Source organism: Amblyraja radiata, chromosome 7, assembly GCF_010909765.2.
Source record: "Amblyraja radiata isolate CabotCenter1 chromosome 7, sAmbRad1.1.pri, whole genome shotgun sequence".
Lineage (NCBI taxonomy): Eukaryota > Metazoa > Chordata > Chondrichthyes > Rajiformes > Rajidae > Amblyraja > Amblyraja radiata.
This window is the reverse complement of record NC_045962.1, coordinates 5064579-5090396: the sequence shown is the minus strand read 5'-3', so window position 1 is coordinate 5090396 and position 25818 is coordinate 5064579. Positions and strand designations below refer to the sequence as shown.

General features: G+C 41.0%; 2 protein-coding genes across 5 annotated transcripts in view; one reads left to right on the top strand and one right to left on the bottom strand.

The window, feature by feature from the left end:
• The window catches only part of pikfyve (phosphoinositide kinase, FYVE-type zinc finger containing), a 121154-nt gene that overhangs the window by 10463 nt on the left and 84873 nt on the right, over window positions 1-25818 (bottom strand). For 3 of the 4 annotated variants that reach the window (XM_033023594.1, XM_033023597.1, XM_033023595.1), the window contains 17 exons: window positions 23789-23889; window positions 21571-21642; window positions 19411-19582; window positions 19100-19278; window positions 17151-17264; window positions 16947-17055; window positions 16679-16833; window positions 15905-15995; window positions 15464-15524; window positions 11530-11685; window positions 10727-10847; window positions 9578-9673; window positions 9411-9494; window positions 8769-8860; window positions 8388-8552; window positions 5074-5130; window positions 264-440 (listed from right to left, as the gene is read on the bottom strand). In XM_033023594.1, the coding sequence (XP_032879485.1) occupies window positions 264-440; window positions 5074-5130; window positions 8388-8552; window positions 8769-8860; window positions 9411-9494; window positions 9578-9673; window positions 10727-10847; window positions 11530-11685; window positions 15464-15524; window positions 15905-15995; window positions 16679-16833; window positions 16947-17055; window positions 17151-17264; window positions 19100-19278; window positions 19411-19582; window positions 21571-21642; window positions 23789-23889 (2002 nt within the window). The remainder of the gene's footprint in view (window positions 1-263; window positions 441-5073; window positions 5131-8387; window positions 8553-8768; window positions 8861-9410; window positions 9495-9577; window positions 9674-10726; window positions 10848-11529; window positions 11686-15463; window positions 15525-15904; window positions 15996-16678; window positions 16834-16946; window positions 17056-17150; window positions 17265-19099; window positions 19279-19410; window positions 19583-21570; window positions 21643-23788; window positions 23890-25818) is intronic. The other variant, XM_033023596.1, reaches the window with a different exon arrangement.
• Window positions 24748-25427, top strand: LOC116974976 (mid1-interacting protein 1-B-like). The gene is given in 2 exon segments (XM_033023598.1): window positions 24748-24896; window positions 24898-25427. Coding segments are annotated over 2 exon segments (453 nt in total). The 5' UTR covers window positions 24748-24875; the 3' UTR covers window positions 25330-25427.

Sequence of the window (25818 nt, the reverse complement as noted above, 5' to 3'; positions counted from 1 at the left end):
ACCTTCATAAAGTACCATCCTGACATCTTAAAAAACCTCAAACTTATCTGTATTAAACTTCATTAAGCATTCCTCAGCCCACCTGCTCTGATTTCATGACACATATGTTAGCAGTTTTACAATCCTATGGTTTAATCCATGGAATTAAATGTTAATTCTTATGTTATCTTATTCTATTATGTTGCCTGCCAGAACTAAACTTTCCAGATATAAAGTTCAACATTTCCTTTGAAATTATTTATTGAACAAAAGATTCTAATTACCTTCTGTGGCATAAAAAGCTGCTCCTGATTTGCCTCCCCGGGCCTGCCATGGTACACAGTGAGACAGAGATCGGATGAAGTCATCCTCATTGCTTGCCAGAATAACATCCCGCATTTTGTGGAATTCTTCGGAATAATAGATTCGACAGTAGAACTTGGCATTGGCATCTGAAAACTCTGTGCAAAGCAGTTTAAAAATTATAATGAACATCCAGTGTGGAAATGTACAGTTAATTTGGTAACTTCTGAATGCTGTTAAATAGTTCAGAATGATCACATGCCCTGTCTATTTCCCCGTGCTCCAAGGCTGCAGTAAATACTACCAAGTTCCCCTGGTAGCACTTCCCAAACATACAACTTCTACAACCCAAAGGGAAAAAATAGCAGACGCATGGGAACATCGTCACTCACATTACCCACCAAGTCACAAAGCTGAGTTGTTTAGTTTAGTTTATTATTGTCACATGTACTGAGGTCCAGTGAAAAGCTTTTTGTTGCATGCTATCCAGTCAACGGAAAGACTGTACATGATTACAATCGAGCCGTCTGCAGTGTACATATACAGGATAAAGGGTACAATATTTAGTGCAAGACAAAGTTAGATTAAAGATAGTTCTAGGGTCTCTAATTAGGTAGATGGGAGGCCAGGACCGCACTCGAGCTGGTGAGAAGACTGTTCAGTTACCAGATAACAGCTGAGAACAAACTGCCCTGTATCTGGAAGCATGCATTTTCAAACTTGCTTGAGGGGAGAAGAGGGAATGACTGGGGTGAGACAGGTCCTTGATTATGCTGCTGGCCTTGCCAAGGCAGCAAGAAGTGTAGATGGAGCCAATGGAAGGGAGGTTGGTTTGTGTGATGATTGGGGCTACGTTCACAACTCTGCAATTTCTTGCAGTCTTGGATGTCAATCATAATTCCTTTAGTCAGTCATAATCTCCATGTTATGTCTTGCTGACATTGAGGGAGAGGTTGTTGATTTGGCACTAGGTTACGAGGTTCTCAATCTCATTCCTGTACTCCATCTCGTCATTATTTGATATCCGGCCCACTATGTTGATGTTGTCTGTGAACTTGTAAATTGAGTTGGATTGGTATTTAACTGCACAGTTATGAATGTACAGGGAATGTAGTCTGGGGCTGAGAAGGCATCCTTGTGGAGCACCCATGTTGAGGAGTATCGTCGAGGATGATTTGTCCTCTATCCTCACTGATCGTGGTGTTTGTCAGGAAGTCGAGGATCCTGTAGAGATGGGAGTGCTGACTCCAAGTTCCACGAGTTTGGAGGTGACCATGGTTGGGATAATGGTACTGAAAGCAGAGCTGTAGTTTATGAATACGAGTCTGATGTAGTTGTCCTTTTTATCTAGGTATTCCAGGGATCAGTGTAGGGCCAGAGAGATGGCATCAGCCGTGGACCTGTTGTGGCAGTAGGCGAGCTCCAGTGGAGCAAGGCTGCTTGGTAAGTTGGATTTAATGTGTGCAACAATCAGCCTCTCAAAGCACTTCATGATGGTGATGTCAAGGCCACTGGACGGTAGTCATTGAGGTACGAGATCTTGCTTTTCTTTGGCACCAGGATGTTAATGGTCTTCTTGAAACAGGTGGATACCTCAGAACGGAGTAGGGAGGGTTTGAAAGATGTCTGTGAACACTCTCTCGCTAGTTGGCCTAAGCAATTCTTAATGCCATGGCCAGGGACTCTGTGCGGGCCAGCTGCATTCGTGGGTTCACGCTCAGGAAGACTGATCTAGTGACCCTGGGAAAAGGTACACTAGAGTCTGGCAGGACAAATATCATCGTCTTGTTGGCCTTCTGCTCAATGCGAGCATAGAAAGAATTTTGTTCATCAGGGTGGGCCGCACTATCACCAGCGATACTGTCTGGGTTATTCCTTCATTACCAGGTCAAAACCTAACTCCCCAAGATAGAGCAATGGAGGAACTCCCCCTATCAAATGGACTACAGTAATATAATGATTACATTCTCACAGGCAATTAGAGATGGGCAATCAATGCTGATCTTATGAGGAATGCCAACAATCCATGGACGAACAATAAAAAAACAATTCATAATGCCATAAATATGAAAATTAAAGATATATTTTGCCGAGGACAGATGATGGTTATGGTCTATTGAAGTGAATGAGTTTAAATAAAATGTTATGCTATCACGTCGTCAAATTTTTAGAGTTAGCTAGAGTACAAATAATCTTCATGAAACAGATAATTGGAAATTGAATTATTTTTTGCTCAATTGAGATTATTTGAAGTTTACAATTCCTTCACAGTTCATTAGCTAGTCGTTTTACTGCAAGACATAAACACTGTCAGGCCTCCGTTCATACTTTGTACTTGATACTTCACACGAGGAGAATGCAATGGAGTTAACCTCCAGGGAAAAGAGGCTAAAAACTTTCACAGCATGTCATCATGGAATGTGGTATACGGTTCATAGTATTTTGTCACAGACAGTTCCTATTTATGTAGTTACAACATTAAAGCATATTATTGTAAAGTATAAACAAGTAGTTCCATGCAAGAAACTTTATATCATACATTCCTTGGCCCAAGGATGATTGAAATGCCATGTAGCTAATTAAACATTCTCCAAGCAGTCATTCTTGCAATGTAGATCAAGAAAAATTGGCCTTTGCACACAGGTGCCCCATTTAAAAAAATAACAATGACCAAATTGTACATTTGGTGAAAGGATAAATATTGTCCAGGATTCAGAATATTCTCGATTTCCTTGAAAATAATATCAGGGGATGGTCTGATGAAGGGTCTCGACCCGAAACGTCACCTATTCCTTTTCTCCAGAGATGCTGCCTGATCCGCTGAGGTACTCCAGCATTTTGTGTCTATCTTTGGTGTAAACCAGCATCTGCAGTTCCTTCTTACAGATTCTGTTTAACTGTTTCATTCACAGGCCAAAGCAAACAGTTCACTGGATTTTTTTTCACTATTCCATAGTTTAAAGGTTATACAGCCATTACAGAATAACAAGTCTTCTGATCTTCAGTTTCATATGAACATATTAAAATAATAAACACTGCACATTTAGAAACCAGGGCAATGCCTTCATGATCAAAATGAACCAATGAAAAGTTTGTTTTGCTTGTGACGTAATTGCCATTTGCTTGAGCCTGATGCATTCAAGTCTTTGGGGTGGAATTTAACCTATACGCTTCTAACTTTAAAGAGAAGTGATCTAAAAACTGGAGGGTTTGGAAAGGAAGATTTGGGTGCCTAAATTAATTAATTAAAACTAAAGGTGAGTAGGGTTTGTAAGGGGAAGTACCAGTTTCACAAAGAACACTAGGTGGGTCAGATGTTAACATGGAACACCAAGCACAGGAACATGCCCTTTGGCCCACAATGCCTCTGCTACCTGTGATGCCAACTTAAACTGCATATCTGTCTGTACATGGTCTATAACCCTCAATTCTTTGTCTGTTCAGGTGCTTGTCTAAATGCCTCTTAAACTTGCCCTGGCAATGTGTTCCAGTCACCTACTACTCTATGTAAATAAACTTGCTTGATAAATCTTCTCCTTTCACCTTAAAGCTATGTCTTCTATTATTTGACATTTCCACCCTGGGGAAAAAGGCTTTGAAGTTCCTCAATTTGATATAATTCTATCAGGTTGCCCCTCGGCCTCCAATGCACCAGAGGATACAATCAAGGTTTATTCAACTTCTCCTTATGGCAAATACTCTTTGATCAATGCAACATCCGGGTAACTTCCTTCACATCCTCTACAAAGACTCCACATCCTTCCCGTAATACAGCAATCAGAGTGGCATACGATACTCTAAATGTGACCTAATCAAATGTTATACAACTGTAACACGACGTCTTACTTTTATATTAACCACGCCAACAGTTGAAGACATTCACATGCATGCTATGTTCTAATCAAAAATGGCACTGTAATGTTTCCTTCCAAAAACTGCTCAACTTAACATGTAAACCTTAAAGCAGCTTCAAATGTTGTCATCTTTCAAACATAAGTGCCTTTGTCTGCCCTTCCATCAATTATTCATCCAAAAAGTTCACTGGATTTTTTTCACTATTCCATAGTTTTAAGGTTATACAGCCACTACAGAATAACAAGTCTTCTGATCTTCAGTTTCATATGAACATATTAAAATAATAAACACTGCACATTTAGAAACCAGGACGATGCCTTCATGATCAAAATGAACCTATGAAAAGTTTGTTTTGCTTGTGACGTAATTGCCATTTGCTTGAGCCTGATGCAGATAAATTAAAATATATAAAATACATAAACTGGAAGATTTCAGTGGCCTTTGTGGAAGCTAAAGTGGTGTCCTGATGCAGGGCCTCAACCTGAAAAGTCCACGCACCTTTTGACTCCACAGATGCTGCATCACCTGCTGAGTCCTTTCTGTTCTGTTCTGATTTGGCTTTTTTTTAATTCAGAATCCAGCAGCTGCAGTCTCTTTTATCTTTGGAGAAATTATACTGTTGTAATAAAATGCTGCAAATAATGCTGTTGTGCTAGAATGCTTGAAACCAGAGTGGAAACTAGGTATTACCCCTTCTGACTCTTGATTGGGCATACCAAAGACAAAGGTCGCATTTCTGCTGTGAACACTGGAGGTTAACTAATTTATCACAACTCAGGAATTCAACTTTGAACTAATCTTGTCCATGATGCTCAGTTAAAAAATGTGCAACTTTATGTATAATTGGCTATTGGAAATATGTTGCAAATTTCGAATGGACGGTTAAATGAAGAGAGGAGCTCTAGAATAGCTCAGCACATAGTCAATAATACTTACGCAGTTCCACATGAGTGTTTCCAAGCTGCTTCTTTTGTTTGTCATCATCACCATCATCTAAAGTAAAGCAAAGCATTTAATGGAGGCACACTGTAAATGTTTGTGGTATGCAGCTCTATATGACTAATGCCAGATGACATCACCATTACACCAAATGGTGTAATGTATGTAATCAGTTTGAGTACAATTACAAACCATGTTTCTTCCTTATAATTCTCTTTTCATGATACCTACTAGAAAAGTGCAAGTCTAAAATAAATTTCGCATTTCTGTTCAAATATATGTACAAAACTACTGACAAATATTTTAAGATAACGGTTTGACATTGCTAGTGGTACAGATAGTCCTGCTATATTGAGATATTACACTACAAAGAAACTTTGTGATTCTGAAAATTGCATTGTAAAAACAATCATGCTAAATTGGCAAAAGAGGGTTAGAACAATTTGGACTCACAATAACAGTTATTTCTCCCACAGGAATTTCAAATACAAAGGTCTTTTTTAAATCCACATTTCTATTTGTTATTTGAAGCTAAAAATATTGAAGGCTGTGTGTTACATTGTTCAATGATGAATCATTGCACAAGTGTCAATAGAAGTAACTCATCAATTTCAATGACCACCCCAGGTGAAACTGACAAGACTATGCTCATACGAGACAATGGTATCTGATTACTGTGGAGAGGTTAGATGGAAACAGTTTCTTTTCCCAAGACTGTTTATTTCCCAAGACAGTTTTCTTTTCTGCTCGTCAATTTCCAAATAAATTTTTAAATAGTTCTTCAGTTCCCAATAGAAATTGCATTATAACCAATTTGGCCTGTGTAATACAAAAAGCGTTGCCTTATGCATCAATTGTGTTATATCCAGAGTTGTTTTAAACGCGTGTTATAGCAGACCTACCTGTATATCAAGCTTGTAAAACCTCATTTATAAGTAGATATACTTTTATATCAACGTCAGTTAATGTCATAAAACCACCAACAGCGTGCTTATTTTATGTACCTAATCTGATTGTGAATACATCTACAGAAAATAGATTACAATAGAATTGAGTAGGTAATTGAATAATTACGATGATTACTAATTCAATGTAGATCCGTACTTGCCACAAATTGAAATTCACAATCAATGCATCAGGGTGCAGACATTAAACCATGTTCTGCACACATTGATGTATCTACAGTGAAGAACCCATTTACCAGCAATCTGATGTGTAGGAAGGAACTGCAGATGCTGGTTTAAACCGAAGGTACCTGGACCCACTGCAGTTCGCGTACCGTCACAACAGATCAACGGTGGATGCGATCTCGCTGGCCCTCCACTCCGCACTGGATCACTTGGACAACAAAAACTCATATGTCAGGCTGTTATTCATTGATTACAGCTCGGCATTTAACACAATCATCCCCTCCAAACTGGTTACCAAACTCGCAGAACTGGGTCTCTGCGCATCCCTCTGCAACTGGATCCTCGACTTCCTCGTCCACAGACCACAGTCTGTTCGTATTGGTGGAAATGTGTCAGCCTCAATAACAATCAGCACGGGAGCACCTCAAGGCTGCGTGCTCAGCCCCCTGCTGTACTCTCTATACCCATGACTGCGTAGCGAACCACAGTGCGAACTCCATCATCAAGTTCGCTGACGACACCACTATTGTGGGGCGTATCACTGATGGGGATGAGTCAGAGTACAGAAGAGAGATCGAGCAACTGTCCATATGGTGCCAGCGCAATAACCTGGCCCTGAACACCAGCAAAACCAAGGAACTGATTGTGGACTTTGGAAGGAGTAGGAGGGGGACACACAGCCCCATTTATATCAACGGGTCGATGGTTGAAAGGGTCAAGAACTTCAAATTCCTGGGGGTGCACATCTCTGAAGATCTTTCCTGGTCCGAGAACACTAACGCAATTATCAAAAAAGCTCATCAGCGCCTCTACTTCCTGAGAAGATTACGGAGAGTCGGATTGTCAAGGAAGACTCTCTCTAACTTCTACAGGTGCACATTTGAGAGCATGCTGACCGGTTGCATCGTGGCTTGGTTCGGAAATTTGAGCGCCCTGGAGAGGAAAAGACTACAAAAAGTAGTAAACACTGCCCAGTCCATCATCGGCTCTGACCTTCCTTCCATCGAGGGGATTTATCGCAGTCGCTGCCTCAAAAAGGCTGGCAGTATCATCAAAGACCCACACCATCCTGGCCACACACTCATCTCCCTGCTACCTTCAGGTAGAAGGTACAGGAGCCTGAAGACTGCAACAACCAGGTTCAGGAAAAGCTACTTCCCCTCAGCCATCAGGCTATTAAACCTGGCTCGGACAAAACTCTGATTATTAGCAACCACTTTCTGTTATTTGCACTACCAGTTTATTTATTCATGTGTGTATATATTTATATCATGGTATATGGACACATTTATCTGTTTTGTAGTAAATGCCTACTATTTTCTGTGTGCTTAAGCAAAGCAAGAATTTCATTGTCCTATACAGGGACACATGACAATAAACTCACTTGAACTTGGACTTGAGGTAGACTCATCTGGAGTAACTCAGCGGGTCAGACAGTATCTCTGGAGAAAATATGGGTCTCGACCTTTCTTCAGAGTCTGAAGAAGGGTCTCGACCTGAAATGTTACCTATCCCTTTTACCTATCCCTTTTCTCCAGAGTTGCTGTCTGACCCGCTGAGTTATTTCAGCTTTTTGTGTCTATCTACCGGCAATCTGACGATGAGTTATGAATCATCCTTTCAGAGTTAAGGAGACTTGCCTATTATTGAAAAGGATTTTATATTCATGGCAAAGGGGCAAACAAAATTCAATACTTTGAAAGGATTTCAACATACAACGAACATTTAACACAAAAAGATTGGAGATCAAGCATTCTGGCAAACATGCAGGAGATAGAAATTGAAAAGACATGTAAACAATATTTTATAAATGACATGGTATAGATTAAAAAGTGTATCAGTAAATGACATTTATATTACAGTTAGTCCCAAGGAATCATTTTAAACTTTGAAGGAACTAAATAACATTGATTTACAAAATGTTATTGGTCCGAAAGAGAAAAAAATAATCAAATTTCACATTATTAGAGCAACTGCCCCATTCACAGCCTTCAATGCTTGTAGCCTGGTTGGTGCCATGGTCGGAAATCAGAGTTGTTTCCAGTAATGGTATTAATATAGCAACTTTGCAATGAAGTGAAAGAAGAAAAACAAACGTTGTTAGCAATGCAGAAGTTCAAAAGGCACATACAATGTCATTGTATAATGTTTAGTGTGTCAGTGACTGGGACTTCACTGTACCTTGTGATTCTGCAGCATGATCCTCTGCCCCTCCTTTCCCTGATTGTGTGACCTGGAAAAAAGCACTATCTGCACCTTGTAAAGCCTCTTTTTTCTGTATGGACAGTTCGGGGCTTTTACCCCCTGAACCTCGGAAAAATGATAAAACTCCAGAAGTTTTTCTTGCTAGAAAAGAGCAAGAACATTATATATATATCTATATATATATAATTATATATATAAATTTCTAAATTAATTTTGATCAATTTTTTTGCCAAGATCTAAAAGTAAGCCAGCCAGGCGGCAGTAGCAAAATAAAATGTGATGCTGCTGAACTTTTTAAGCTATAATGCACTCAAAAACAGGCACTGCATCTGAACAAGCCTTTCAAAATAAACTTACATATCTGTTCAGAGTCAGCCGTGCGATTCCCTTGACTACTGCTGCTTTCCAAGTGCCTTGCAGGGCTGTTGGTTTTTGCTCTGTCTGCATTACTGAAATAATGAAGAGATGAAAGATGAAAAATTCTGTTTGAGGATCATCCTAAAATATATAGGATATGGTAATTGCACAAAATATTCACTGCTGGACCTCCCTTCATGGAATAAAAAATGTCAGATATAACAGTCATTGCACTAAATCAGTGATACTTGTTCAAGACTGTTTCAGCAAAATCTATCCTGCAATCCTCAAGCTTGCAATTTTCCATTGTTGGATATCGGAGGTGAAGAGTTTGCTTCAGATTGCATCAAGTTACAGTGAACATGCCAGCAAACGGTTTTTAAAAAAGGGTTAAAAAAAGTTTCGAAAAATAAGCAATACAAATCAGAAGGAATTCCATTGCACAGAAATAAGATTTTAAAAAACAGGTGTTAGTGATTTAAAATAATGGGTAGCGTTGAAGTTCCATTTAAAGGAGAGGATGTGAATGTAATTGAAGAACCCACATATCATTGTGTCACATCCACAACTGAGCAGTGACATTGATAAATACAACTAAAGAAAGTGTTACTTCAGCTATATTCTTGACCCCAACCCAATTACTTTATCTGCTGCATGCTCTCATCACTTCCACTCTTCAAAGATTCTCTTCCAAGATCTTCCACGACATTCTTGTATTCTTTACAGCTACAGGGAATATGAAAAGGTTAGAGGCTAGTATTTACTTAATTACAACAGGTGAAAAAATGTCTTAAAAATTAAAACAGTACCTGAGTGCAAATGCAATGATTGAACTCGGCTCCTTCTCACACACGGTAATTGGGACACGCTCATGTTCCCACATAAGGAAGTGTTTATCTGGATCACTATTAATTAAACAATGTAATAAACAAATGGTCACATCGTTTTGCAAAGATTGTATAGGAACAGAGCATCTGGTATATTGATTGTTAAATTTAGAAGCTGGCTATGTTTCACTTCCACAATGAAATATAGATCATACTAGACTAAGTGGACCCATTGGGTCCCTGTCACACAGGATGCTTGGTCCCCAAACGCAATATTCCACCACTCACCCATTGCCCCCAACTGCACAGGTGCAGCTCGTTTCCCCTCATCCCTAGCACTCTCTCCCTCCCTCTTCTTTCCCCTCCCCAATCCCTCCCTCACCTCTCCCATACCCTCAGTCACTCCGTCCCTCTCTCCATACCTCCTCTCCCCTCCCTACCCTCCTCCTATCCCTTTTATCCCCCACTCATTATCTCCCCTATCCCCCACCTCCCCCACTCCTTATGAAACTTGGTGTGCTCGCAGCAAAGGCTAACGGTGAGTGAGCTGGCGAAAAATCGTAGCGCTATCGCGTACCGTTTTCGCGCAAATAGAAAAACTGCGCAAACCGGAAGAGCACGAGATCAGAGCTAATTATGTATAGATTGTATGGCGGTGCTGGCTCGAAGGGCCGAACTGCCTACTCCTGCACCTATTGTCTAAAACTATTTAAGTTGTTAACTTCCCCCAACGTTTAATAGTGAAAGACATTTGAAGATATTTCAAATATTTGATATTTGAAAATATTTGCAGACGTTGAATAGTGAAAGTTGACATCTCATGAATTAACAGATTTTAGGCATCTGGTTGACATCCATAGGATCAGCTGGTCCACAGTTCTCCATAAAATGATATCACTGATATGACCAGCAGATACATTGCAATAAAGTGAAATCGTTTTGTACTTTGCACTGAATAATATTTTTTAGAATGCAGAAACAAAGTTAAATCTCTAGATATATTGTCCAAATTCCATCCCCTTATTTGCAAATGATAGATTTCAAAACATAGGAATGTAATTCAGAACAACGATTTTGTTTCAAGTTAAACATGAAACAGATTGGCTTTTTTTCGACAGGAACAAAACTCACAATGGGAAGGGAATGGGGTTATAGCTGCTTCCTGGAAGTAGGTTTGCAAAAATGGCCTTCATAGTTGACTTTTCTTTCACTTGACTGTCACAGGAGCCCAGCAGGTGTCCATCACATACATCTGCAAATGTTAATGTCACTTGATCAAACTCATTATATTGAAACCACTAACATATGGTCACAAATGGTGGAATGATGCCAACATATCAAATGTATCTTTCCATTACATTCCCCTTGTCTTTTCCACCACAATTGCATTTTAATGAATACAAACTAATTATGCTGCATGAATCTTGTCATCATTAAATGTTCAGCAAAATAAATTAACATCATACGTTGGTTAATAGCATTACATGTTTTAGCCCTTGTAAAAGATCACAATCTTGAATGTTCAGGGCTGTGAACACACATCAGTACCAAGATAAACAAACTATATATCCAATCATTTTGTCAAAAGGTCATCAACACTTCATTAACGGAATTCTGCATTTACGATTGCTATTCTGTTCATTTACAAGCAATATCTGGCATAGGTAATTCAACCCAACCAGTTCATATCGGCATTCATATTCTGCCTTTACACACATGTCGAGGAGCTCCTGAGTGCGTGCCAGATGGCGCAAACGAGATAGCTTGCGTTTGAAGCATGTAGGGAAACTTTCAAGTTCCGTGTCTCCCGTTTAAAGAACAGCTCATAGTTACTCAAACATCCTTATTCTCCAGTGCTGCAGTTAATAAACTGACAAGTTCTGACTAGCCAAAGTGCAAGTATGTCACTGACATTGAAAATAAAATGTACTTACCATCAACATAATTGCTATCTTGGTCATTGGTAATAGACAGTGCAGGGATGACAGGCCCAGCATATGGCTGTTCCGTGCATACATCTGGAGTGGAGAGTAACTGAGAGCTGCCATTATTTGTGCAGCAAACTGCCATATTGGTCAATAAACGATCCTCTGTAAAAAATACATTTTCATAAACCACAATTTCAAATATTTGACATTACAGAATCTGATGGTAATTTTTTATACACTAGTATATTACATCTGCCAATTAATTTGAATAAACTTAAAATTAAACATTGACAAGATATGGAGATTAAACGTTTGATCATAGACCGTTTCCGTTATCAATAGCACATACACACCAGTCCACGTAAGAAATGGATTTATAATAAAAGGAACTAAATTAGTAAACTCAATAATATTTCAATTTCTGAATGTTGAAAATGTTTTGGACAGTAGATAAGAGGCCAACTCAACTTTTTGTGTGGTAGTGCAAAGTTGTGCATTCTCAATCCTCAATTGACAGTGCAGAATTGGAAATGAGAGTAATTTACAATTCAAGATCCTGGGGTCCTCACAGCGGTCGGTGGGGGCGCTGCGAGACGGCTGCCCTGCCAGCAGCGTGTTCGTTATTTCTATTTTTTTGTTTTTTATAGTGTGTCCAAATGTTTGTTTTAGTGTTTCTCGGTGTGTCTTGCGTGGGAGGTGGTGAGGGGGGGGGAACCATTTTTGGTTGCCTCCTCCACGGAGAGGCGACTTTTTCCATGTCGCCTCCCTCGCGGCCTAACACCGTGGATTGGAGTACCTTTCCCGGAGTCGGGCCCAGAGTTTCAGCAGTGGGCGCAGCGTGGACTTTTCATCGCGGAGCGGGCGAGCCCTTGCCGGGGTCGCCAGAAGGGAGTGCTCCAATCGCTGGCCCGCGAACTGTTACATCCTGAAGCGAGTCGTCCAGATCCTCGGATCCCTCATTGCGGATCCCCGGAGAAGAGCTCCGATCGCCGGCCCGCGGCCTATAACATCCAGAAGCCGCAGTCTGCGGAGCTTCTAGCCGCGGGCGCGGCGTGGACTTACCACCCGGAGCCTGGGTTCCCTCGCCGGGGACAGCCAGAGAAGAGATCCGACCGCCGGCCTGCAACATCTTGAAACCGCGGTCTCCGGTAGGAAAGCGCCGATTCGGGACCTCCAAGTCGCGGAGTGTGTTCGACCGTCCCGACGTGAGGCCTGTATGGAGGTTTATGGCCCCGACCACGGGTGAACAATGGAGGAGGACTGACTGTATTTTGTGCCTTCCACCACAGTGAAGAATGCTGTGATGGATGTTTGTGTTAAATTTTATTGTGTATTGTGTGTTCTCTTTTGATTATACCGCTGCTGGCAAATTCATTTCACTGCACTTATATTTGTAACTGATGAATAAAATTGATTGATTGAGCAAGGTAGAAAGTGATCAGCTCTCTGGGCAACAGTGATAAGCACAAAGGTACACAAAAATGCTGGAGAAACTCAGCGGGTGCAGCAGCATCTATGGAGCGAAGGAAATAGGCAACGTTTCGGGCCGAAACCCTTCTTCAGATTGATGGGGAGTGGGGGGCGGGGAGAAGAAAGGAAAAAGGAGGAGGAGCCCGAGGGCTGAGGGAGAGATAGGAAGGGGAGGAGACAGCAAGGGCTAACAAAATTGGGAGAATTCAATGTTCATGCCTCCAGGATGCAGACTCCCCAAGTGGAATATGAGGTGCTGTTCCTCCAATTTCCGGTGTTGCTCGCTCTGGCCATGGAGGAGACCCAGGACAGAGATATCGGATATGGAATGGGAGGGGGAGTTGAAGTGCTGAGCCACCGGGAGGTCAGGTTGGTTATTGCGGACCGAGCAGGTGTTCGGCGAAACGATCACCAAGCCTCCGCTTGGTCTCACCGATGTAGATCAGCTGACATCTAGAGCAGCGGATGCAATAGATGAGGTTGGAGGAGATGCAGGTGAACCTATGTCGCACCTGGAATGACTGCTTGGGTGCTTGAATGGAGTCGAGGGGGGAGGTAAAGCGACAAGTGTTGCATCTGGCGAGCTGGACCGCCGTGAGCAACAACTCCGGGCTGCGGGTTTGCGGAGCGTAGAGGCGGCGTGCGTAGAGGCGGCAAGGCGGCAGTGCGGAGAGCGGGCGCCGACTTTTTCATCTGGAGCCTGGGAGCTCCAAACCGGCGCGGCCTTGTCGGCTTCGGCAGCCGCGGGCTCCAACCAAGAAGCGGCCGTTCCAAGTGGCCCAGCCGCCAAAAGGACTCTCCCGACGCCGGGGCAAGACCACCCGGTGAGAACGGCCAGGGACATCGGGTCTCCGTAGAGGCAACTGCGGTGGCATCAATAGGCCTGACTTTGGGGTGATCATGGGGTGGGGACTGGACATTGTGCCTTCCTCCACAGTGCTATCCACTGTGGGGGGATGATTTTTTTTTGTCAAATTGTAGTCCTGTAGGTCTGTGTCCAAGATGGCTGCCGTGAAGAGAGAGTGGACGCTGGCACGATTTGGTTGCCGCTGCTCTCTTTTCACACTGTGTTTTTGATTTTCTGTTTTTGGATTGAATTCTGTTTTTAATTTGTGTCACTGTGATGTCTTTAATTACTTGTTTAATTCCGATTATATGTTTTTATTCCGATTACTATGTAAGGTGTCCTTGAGATGTATGAAAGGCGCCCATTAAATAAAATTTATTATTATTATTATTATCTCTTGCGGTTGCAAGGGAAAGTGCCCGGGGAGGGGGTGGTACGGGAGGGAAGAGAAGAATTGACAAGGGAGTTACGGAGGGAGCGGTCTTTGCGGAAGGCAGACATGGGGGGAGATGGGAAGATGTAGCGAGTGGTGGAGTCACGTTGGAGGTGGCGAAACTGACGGAGGATTACTTGTTGTATGTGACGGCTGGTGGGGTGAAAGGTGAGGACTAGGGGGACTCTGCCCTTGTTGTGAGTGGGGGGGATGGGGAGAGAGAGTAGTGTTGTGGGGTATGGAAGACCCTGGTGCGAGCCTCATCTATCTGTCAGAGTCAGAAGATTATAAGGGGAGATCTCCTTAGATTTTAAATTATCCAGTCATTAAGATAAAGAAATTGGTACAGTGGATGAGAATTAAAATGTTCAAAATACATTTATTTCATACACGAACAATGTAACATTTTATCTTTGATTAGTTTTGCATCCAGAAACGAATCACCATTTTTGAGAGACTCTAAACAAGCTACTGATTAATCCCACTGATTTTGTGCTACTGATTTTGCCCACCCAAAATATAGCACATATTTTGGAAGGGTGACACGGTGGCGCAGCGGTAGAGTTGCTGCCTAGCAGTGCTTGCAGCACCGGACACCCGGGTTCGATCCCGACTATGGGTGCTGTCTGTACGAAGTTTGTACGTTCTCCCTGTGACTACATGGGTCTTTTCCGAGATCTTTGGTTTCCTCCCACACTCCCAAGACATACAGGTTTGTAGGTTAATTGGCTTGGTATGAATGTAAAATTGTCCCTAGTGTGTGTAGGATAGTGTTAATGTGCGGGGATCGCTGGTAGGTGCGGACTCGGTGGGACTGTTTTCATGCTGTATCTTTAAATTAAACTAAAAATATAATCTCCCTAGGAATACTCTTGGCTCACCCAGATAAATCCCAAGTTTAAAACCTGTGTCTGCAAAAGAGCAAACATGATTAAATACTGGATAAATTGCAGCATCTGTGTAAAGAATGATCTCAAACTGAACAGGTCAGTTACTGGTCAATGAGGTGGCTTTATTTATTAAGCGCATAGGCTCAGAGTCATTCAGCACGGAAACAGGCCCCTCGGCCGAACTCATCCGTGCCGATGATTTTTATTGCTTTAATGAAGGAAGACCTTACTGATTATGGTCCTTGATTTGCATTCAGTCACACAAATTGATCAAAGTTTAAAACAAAAGTCAAATCATACCTTTGTCTCCATTCTGCAGTCCTGAGGAAGAATTTCGTGGTGAAGAATCCAGTGTACTACTCTATGGAAAAAGTAATAAAATCACATCTTTAAATAAAGGGGAAATCAATTAAAAAATATGAGAGATCCACAAAGTCAGGTCAAAAGTTAAATTAAAAATAATTAATCTGAAGCACAAACAAAAACATTTTGTTCGGAATGTGAGATACATTTTACTGAGCACTAAAATTATGCGTAAAGCGGAACTTAAAAGGAATTCGTTTTTCCTTAATCTTTTGGGGGTAGAAGGAATGAGAGGTCACCTCGGGGCAACTGAACACTAGCAGAGAGAGAGAGTAAATGCTATCTGTGAGCTGAGGGAATGTATGGGTTAGTGATCATCACAAAGATGATCACCCTTGAAAGATGCTCTGACCTATTTGTATTGAGTCAATTGAATACCTTTGTTTCTTCAGTTGATCTTAATCTACCAGGACTTGGTGGAACCGCTGGCCTCTTGCGTCCCTTTTCTTGCTGAAATAAATCTTGTAATCTAAAATAAAATATTTTTGGAAGAATAATAAAACAATGCTATAAAACTGAATAGCTAAAGTAAAGAGATTACAAAAATTGTGACAAAATACCAACTCTTTGGCAATTGCATCAACTAAATCACATATAACCAATTAACGCATCCCTTTTTAATTGTCTACAGAGTAGAACAGCTGGTAGACTGCCTGCCTTGCGCTACAGTGTTGAATCCTGACCTATGCGACAGCGCTCGTTTTTTGTGGATGTTCTGGTTTTCTCCCACATCCCAAAGATACGGTGATTGTTCGGTTAATTGGCCGTAAATTTCCCCAAGTGTGTAGATGAGTGCAAGATGAGTGGTAGAATTTGGGGGTAGTTGTATATGTAGGAAGAATTAAAAAGAGATTAATGTACAATTAGTGCAATTGGGTGGTTGATGGTCGATGCAGACTCAGTGGCCAAGAGGCCTAGTTCTGTGTTGTAAATCTCCACGACTCTATAATTGATGTGCTTTGCAACTTAGGCTGTTTCACAGTAAAATCACATCCCTTTATCTCACCAGTATGCCTGGTTTATATGGTTGCATAACAACATAAACTTAAAATATACTACTCCCCATAGCCTCAGTATAATACTATTATATATCTATTAAAGTCTCTGTCCAGGAACTATTGTGATTTGTGATTAAAGGAGTCCCAATCTCACCTGTTATTCCAAGCCTGTAATAACTCACACAAGCTCTGCTTCTTGGTAATTAAGCAATCAGTCACAAATAGCAACTGTAGACAGTTGTCAATTGGGGAGGACAACAATCTTGCCTGGGTTTTCTCAAACCAGTTCCGAAACTCTGTTTCTTCCATCTACATCAACAAATGCACTTTAGTCTCCAGAACACACAAGGGAGAAACTGGCATTGTTTTAAATGTTATTTTACACATTCTGTAATCAAACTGGTATGAAAATGTTAAGTTACTTGTTTTTGTGCAAATAAATCTTCAATTTTTTCTTCTCTAGTTTTGTTGAATGTGTCAATTTTCATAGAGACAAGCCGATCATCCACGGTTAAATAGATCTGCGATATCCTAAGTAATAACAGATCCTTTTGTTAGCAATCAGCTTGATCAAGCAATACCCGAACCAGCAAAAACAAAGTTTTACCATTTGAGTTCAAACTTACTTTTGTGAAAAATCCTTCAAATCCTGGACAATCAACTGTTTTGAAGGCATTTGATGTTTAATGTGTATTTCTAGCGGCGGAAGGCAAATTTCAAGCATTCTAACTGGAGCAAAGCTAATAGAATAAAAAGTTAGCATTTCTTAATCAGCAGTGTCAGGAACTCAATTTTACATTTAGTATACAAAAATATGATATTATATATATTTCACATATAATTGATATGTACACACACACACGCAAATATACATACATGTATACATATATATACACACACATACATATATACGCACACACACATACATATATACACACACACATGTGTGTGTGTGTGTACATATACATACACACACACACACATATATACACACATACACACACACACACATAAGTACACACAAAAAGACAAACAATAATAATGCAATAATGATAATAATAGTCTATGTAGTTCAGAGCTTATTTGAGGTTGTAGTGTTTAATAGCCGAATGGCTGTAAGGAAGCTGTTCCTGAACGTTACAATTTTCAGGCTACTGTACCTTCTTCCCGGTGGCAGGGGTGAAATGAGTGTGTGGCCAGCGTGGCTGCCTTAGAAAGCCGTAGGAAAGAAAAAAATGTGACATAACCTTGGTTTAAAGTGGGTGGGACTATTTGGTCCATTTTATTTTACCGGTTGGTGGAGGGAGTGGGCTCAGGATTCCTCACATACAGGGCGTAGAGGTTTGACAGCAGTAGAACATTGAAGAAATTTGGTAAGATTCGATTTTCCGTGTAATTAAGCAATTGTCCACAAACTGCTGAGAGGTATTGAATTGGGAGGGAAACTACCTAGTCCAGGTTTTCGCAAACAAATTTGAAACTTTGCTTCTTCAATCTATATTAACAAATACACTTCCGTCACTCAAAAGACACAAACATTGCCAGCTGCAGGCTGCCATGTGAACACATCTGTAGTTCTTTTTTCCCTTGTTTTGTTAAAAGTCTAAAAAAATTAACAATGATGAATGTTGATTTCGCCTGATATTCACAGAATCAGGAGAAAACATTTCAAATTTTGATAATCAGAATTCACTTATATATTTTCTTGAGTAATTGAAATGAAAGGCCGAGGGTTCTTTACACTTTTCTTATGATGTAACTACAAAGCTAACTCCAATTTAAAGCAGGTATGATTTATTGATTGATATCTATTACTTGGCTGGTGCAAAGAATGCTTACTCATTAAAGCAGTCTGTCAGCCACCTCTGTCATCATTTAACCTAGACTTTGTGATAAACTGACCATATAATTTTGTGGTCAATGGCAATGCATTACCAAGTTTCAACACTATGTACGAAGTGGAAAATGACTGTCCATCCCCAACTAAAACTGCAGTAAAGGTATCCTTTGGATGGAATAAAATTGTACTGGTCTGTGGAATATATTAAAATGAATGTTTTAATGTTTATGTTTTATGCTTTTATTTTGACTTTGATCAACGTGAATGTTTAGGATTGCACCAAATTAGAGATGTGCAACAGACAATTTATAATTAGTCCTATAGCATTCAAAGATATAACCAACTACACAATTGATGTAGATGATTATATGGCTTTGAATGCTATATGATTAATCATAAATTGTCTGCTGCATATCACTAATATTGTGCAATCAGGAAAATTCAAGTTGATGGAAGTCAAAATCGATGCATTGGTTTTGATAGAACATTGATTTAACAGTTAAAATAAAATAGCATATGCATATTTCTGGAGTGCAAGGGAGGCAATGAGGTAGCTTGGGAGATCGAATCTACACCCTTTGCTCATGAGAGGACAGCTCAGTCGTCTGGTAACTGTGGGGAAGAAGATGTTTCTGATGGTGGTAACCAGATAAAAGTTTAAACATGCAACGATTTGTTTCTGGAAAATATTGATAACAATTTAAAGTAGATTACAGGTTCATCTATTTGAGTTACCTGAAAGAAGCAACCATCTGATTGTAGGAGAAATACTGATGATAATCATGATGCATCGAGTGACCACAAGGTTCTGCATTTGCTCGGCGGGTGTACTGGTGACCATAGAACCTCAACTCCAGATACTTAGCAAACGACATGGACCATGAATCCCTGGACAGTGGAACCACTGGAGTTACCTATAACCATGTTCAATATATTATACACATTGAAAAATATATAAAACCCAACAAAAATATATTTAAATCCTATAATGTGCAATTTTTTTAACAATATATAATTATTTTGAAAAACGATAATCCCATTGGTACCTGTTTACAGATTCTACACCAAGAGTAGGTAAGGATTGTGTGTTGGTAGCCAGGAACAGGAGAATCAAGCTCTTTCAGTACAATCTGCACACAGCCATTGCCATGTACAAAACGACGTACATGGTGTACCATAGGTGTTTCACAGAACATACTGGGACACTGGTAGGATGGGCTGCAAAAAAGAGAAATCTATTTAACCCCTTAAGTATATTTAAACGCATAAAGATTAAAAATATTCTATATGATTCAGCCTTATATTTTATACTTGCAGTACCTCTCCATTCTTGAGTATGTTTACTCAACTCCTCTCACCGTTGCTCTTAAGATACCCTCAGTGCTACAGAGCTCTGTTCAACATGGAGAAGTACTGCAGTAAGAGTTTAATGCAGTAAGAGTTTGCATGTTCTCGCTGTACAAGAGAAATGGATAGCACAGTGGCACAGCTAGTGGAGCTGCTGTCTTACAGCTGCAGTAACCCAAATTCAATCTTGACCTCGGATGCTGTCTGTTTGGAGTCTGTATATTCTCCTTGTGACTGTGTGTGTGTGCGCGCGCATTTCCTCCACGTTGGTGGTTTAATTGGGCACTGTAAATTGCCCTGAGCATGTGGATACTATAAAGGGCCTGTCCCACTAACGTGACTTTTCAGCGACTGTCTTCGACCTTCAAGCTCGAGGGCACTCGCCTGAAAAACCTCGAACTGGATCGACCGTCAGCGATAGAACAGCGAGCTGGATTGACCGACCGCGCACACACACACATCGCAAAAGCCAGGGAAAGCGGGGGAGCACTGTCTGAAATTCACACCCGCGATGAACAGGAAGGTAAAGACTGCTGACACAGTGTACGGTAAGTCCTTTAGAGGTGGGGTGGGGAGAAGGAGTGGAAACACTTTTAAGAAGCCAGACAACTTTAATAAAGTTTAGTGGGCATTTAACATTACCGGTCGGCTTTCCTTGGTTCTGAAAACTCCAATGAGCCAATTAAAATGGAGATTGCCTATGGCTGCCCTCGACTCCCTAGCGACCCCACTCCACTACGAGTTCTAAAGAACCATGCCGAACAATTTTTACTCACGGAAAAAAATTCAGCATGCTGAAAATGTTTCCTCTCCCAAACTGAGGCCGCGAGTGTGCGAAACTTCCCACGAGCATGAAGGAGCGTTTCAGTGACCTCCTAGGACCACGTGTCGACCATGCTGCGAATTTGAGTCGAGCGCAAACTCTTCTAAACTCGCAAATTAGGTCGCCGCTGTGGGACAGGCCCTTAACTGAATCTTAAGTAGGGGTTGATGTAAACGTTGGGAGAATAAAATGGGTTAGTAGTGTACTTTTTTTGGTGCAGTATCTATCTGTAAAGCGTGGTCTGTGCCATCTCCTCTCATACGATAAACCTGCCATACTAGGAACCTGTCTGGAACATCTTTGCTGCAATACTTTGTAGCAAGCAAAAATTGTACAACAAACCCAATATTCAATTTATTTAATAATAAAGCACGGAGATAAGATTTCTCTGAATTAAACTAATGAAACCGTGTAGGAAAATGATACTGAGATTAAAGCTCTGCCATGATCTTGATAAACACTGGAGCTTGTTCTAAAAGGTTCTTTGCATCCTCATCGCTGTTTATATTCCCACATTATTTGGTGCCATACATAAAATGAAAAATCTTATATTTGGTTCATGGAAGCAAATCGTTTATATAATTTGTGACCACACCACCTATGCAGCCGTCCCTATGGTAGCCCACCAGTCACAGCCTAATTCAAGAAGGAACCATTTATTGTTACTTTGTTTTCCTTCTCTAATTTGCAACCAACACCATTAGTACACCACCTGCAAGCTCCCTAATCTCCTTGACCAGCCTTCTGTGTGGGACCTTAACAAAAGGCTTCAGAAAATCCAAATGCAAACATCCTCCAATTTGTGGGAATTATTCTGGAATCAATAGAAACTTGAAAGATAATTAGATTATCTCATCTCTCAATTTGCATAACTGTGGATTGCAAAACATTAATCAGGATTTAATCAACCTTCTTCAAATTCTATAACTTCTAAGACGTTAAGATCAATTTGATACAGCAAATAAAAAATGTCTGCATTCATTCGGAATTAAAGTCACAAATTTATATCACATTATCAGAGAACCATAGGACTCACCGGAAGCAGTATCTCTCTAAAAATATTCCTAAAGTTAGATCATTTTTCCCGTAAAATTCCATTGTGACAATCCTAAAAGTAAAACCACCACAATCAATAAAAATATTTGACAAAAGAAAATATGTACTCATGTATAAAAATAGTAAACTTCCAATTGCATTATTGTTAGACAACCCTATCAAAACAAAAATGTTAATACATTATTTTACTCTTTATATAAAATCTGTTAGTAAAGAATTGGTGCATAAACACTGGTTTTCTGACACAAGGTAAATGATTAAATACGTCAATATTGGGGGAGTGGTTAGATCATACACTAAAATGTGAACAAAGTAATTAGCCTCAAAACTAATACTGTGAATCTTAAATGAAAATTTGTTGACATATCACGTCTGCTATTTATAAATGTTGATATTTCACTGTGTTACGACTAATTGGAAACTCGCAAGTACAAAGCCCACCATATTTTTTTAAATTTCACATTAGAAGATTAAAATTCATTTAATTTTTGATACACAAATGACATGGATTTGAAAGCAATTGGACTTCTTCTTCTTCACAACCTCACTTAAGCATAATCCTTTCATCCCTAGCAGTGGCTTTAGTCCCACTTAAAAAATGGTAGCAGTTTTTCTATGACATCAGTGGCATTCAGAATAACAAATGCAGGTTTGAAGTGCCATATTTTACTACTCATTAAACTAGGACCCAGTTATTCTTCGAAGCGGACGCAAACATCTCATGGAGAAGAACAAGGGAATTCAGTTAGATCAGCTATAATGATGGTTCAGTTCTGTGCATCTTTAGTAAGGAGAGTGCAAGAGTGATTAACTAGAATTAATCGAAAGAGGGCCTTTACATGGATCAACTGGAGGAGCTTGTGATGGTTTCTCGTGAAATGTTCTCTTTGCAGGAAGCAGGGTTGGAAGAAGTGCAGTCGAGATAGTTGTGGGAGTCAGTAGGTTTGTAATAGATGTCAGTCAATAGTCTATTTCCTGTGATGGAGACTGTGAGATCAAGAAATGGGGGGAGGTGTTGGAGATGGTCCAAGTAAATTTGAGTGCAGGATGAAAATTGGCGGTGAAGTTGATGGTCCATGAGTTCTGCATGGGTGTAGGAGGTAGCACTGATGCAGTCATCAATGTAACGGAGATAGAGTTCGGGGGTAGGGCCAGTGTAAGCCTGGAACAGGGATTGGTAAACGTACCCTACAAAGAGGCAGGCATAGCTGGGGCCCATGCGGGTGCCCATAGCTACGCCTTGGACTTGGAGGAAGTGGGAGGAGTCAAATGAGAAGTTGTTGAGGGCGAGAACCAGGCGGAGTAGTGTTAGTAGAGAGAAATTGGATGGTTCTGCGGTAGAGGAAGAAACAAAGAGCTTTAAGGTCTTCCTGGTGGGGGATGGAGATGTAGACTGACTGAGCATCCATAGTAAAGATGTGGAATGTGTTTAAGAAGGAACTTCAGATGATGGAAAATCGAAGGTAGACAAAAGTGCTGGAGAAACTCAGCAGGTGCAGCAGCATCTATGGAGCGAAGGAAATAGGCAACGTTTCGAGCCGAAACCCTTCTTCAGACTGAGTTGGGGCTCGGAAAGCGGAAGTCATTAAAGGGACAAAGGGAATGTGAGGTATCATGGACATAGATCGGGAGAGATTGGACCAGGGAGGGATGGGATGGAGTCGAGGTACGTGGAAATCATTGCAGTGGGACAGGAGCGGGCAGAAACTATGGGTCTGCCAGGACAGTTGTGTTTGTGGATTTTGGGGAGAAGGTAAAGCCGGGCTGTGCGGGGCTGGGAAACGATAAGGTTGGAGGCTGTGGAAGGCAGACAGCCAGAAGTGATGAAATCAACAATGGTGTTTGAGATTAAGGCCTGGTGCTCGACTGTGGGATCATGGTCAAGGATTAGGAGGAGGTGTCTGAGAGTTGTCGCCTGGCCCGGTAGAGGTCAGCACGCCAGACTACCACGGCACCTCCCTTATCAGCGGGTTTGTTTATAATGTCAAGGTTGCTGCAGAGTGAGCGGAGGGCTGTACGTTCAGAGGGGGTGAGATTAGAGTAGGTAAGGGGAATGGAAAAGTTGAGATGGTTGATGTCACGCCGGCAGTTAGAAATAAAGAGAAAAAAAAGGAATACATTCTACTATGTATGTCAAATTTGGAATATCTTATAATACACCGTGTAAAGTCACAAAAACGAAAATACCAGTCACTCACCATGGACTGACACATGGATTTGGTGCATTGCTCGACTGGGCAGAGGAACTGCTGAAGAGAACACAAAGCTTCTGGTGGTTTGCAGGGCTCAAACAGTCCACCTTATAAGAAATAAACAGACCTGAAAATCACATTCCTACTGTTTTCTAAATTACTCTAACCCTTCCTGCTGCCCTTGTGAGTGTTGAATACAAGGAAAATAATGCTCATGAATAATTCAGTACTCGTAGTTTGCCTGTGCGCCGTAATATAAAAGAGCAAATGGCAGGTACACTCAGCTGCTCAGGCAGCATCCATGGAGAGAGAAAGCAAGTTAATAAGTGAGGTCAGTGACCTTTGTAATTGGCAGCTAAATGGCTACTACAACCTTTCATCAGAACATAAGCTGCCAGTAGCACTTGTTGTTCATAAAACTCTTGGATCTATTGCACCCAATGTTTAACTGTTGGGTTCTAGGTATATTAAATCACGAGGGAAAAAGTAATCATTTTTTAGTTTCCGGCAAGACACTTGAGAGAACAGAAATGAATTGATTCACTCACAACAAACTTCCATAATCTGTTAGTTGTCTTTTCAGAAATACCCATGGTTTGGAATCTGGTTCAATAGATCCCTGAAATCCTTGAATCCCCAGGACAGTGTGTCAAAGATATGTGTAAATATCTGTTTTATACGAGAATTTTTCCTGACCCATAGCGCTGTGGCCATAGTGCTATGTTTAATGCCCATTGCGCTGTGGCCGGTAGTGCGAAACCTAAAGCCAATAGCGTTGTAGCCGACAGCGTTTTGTTTAAATCCCCACGCTAAGCCGACAGATCTTTGTTTAAACCTTTGCGCGCTGTTGAGTAAATCACACGTACTCACAAATCTGGTACAACAATATTTATTGAGCAAAGTATACAACACACTTAACATGTTACTCCAACTGTGCAGCTGTACTGACTGACGGCACATGCCGGGTTGCGATAATATAAATGGTGTGCAAAAAGAGCAGCTCAAGAGGGAGGCACTGCCGGAGGAAGTTGTGCATCTAAAGAGTTTGAAAGATTCCACACACGAAGACGAAAGCAAACGGCACTGAGGCAAAATGATGCAGATTATGGATACCTTATAACCAGAAGCATTCCTTATTCGACGCCATGAACAAATTTATAGCTGCGGCCAATAACATGGACCAGACGGTCATGGTGCCAAGCCTTTTGCGGGATGTCCCACTTGAAGACGAAAACAAGAGCAATGTTAATGGCGTTTCAAGTACCGGAGCGTCCAGCTCTGATAAGCGGGACATGTACAACTACTTTATCTTGCTGAAATCCATCAAGAACGACATAGAGTGGGGTGCGGTGCAACTGGACGATAGGAAAAAGGGCAAAGCTCCCACCATAGACATCAGAGTGGACGAGGTGGAAGGAGAAGAGGACTTGCAGAAACAATTCCATTATCATCTAAATGGATTATACACCGTCCTGTCAAAACTGATTAGAAAAGTTAACACCTTAACTAACCGCTACAAACAAGAAATCGGCTTTGGTAGCTGGTGACATTGAGCACAGATCAAGTTTCAAGGACTAACCCTCTTTAATGAAGTTAAGCCAAGCCTAACTGAAGTTGCAAGGTAGTTTTCTGCTCTGTGGTAGAAACTGATTTAACATGATTATTTAATATGTCCTTTTTTCTGTTTTATTTTCCCGTCCTATTTCTGGGAGAAGGGAACGCTTTGTTGGATGTGCTTAATAAATATTTCATTCATGAAATGAAAAGCGTGGCTGTGGGCAGCCGTGCCGGTGGAGATTACATTTTACTTTGCACTACTTTGTACTATATGAATGGTGTGGTAGTAGGCGGAGCTTATAATAATAAAGCACTACATTGGTTAGTAAGTAAAGTAACCAATCTACACACACCAAACCGGCAGCGCTGTGTGTATTACCTTTACGAGCCAAGTCTGTAGCGCTGTGTGTATTATCTTTACGCGCCACGTTTGTAGTGCTATGTGTATTGCTTTATGCGCCAGTCTGCGTACGGTAGCG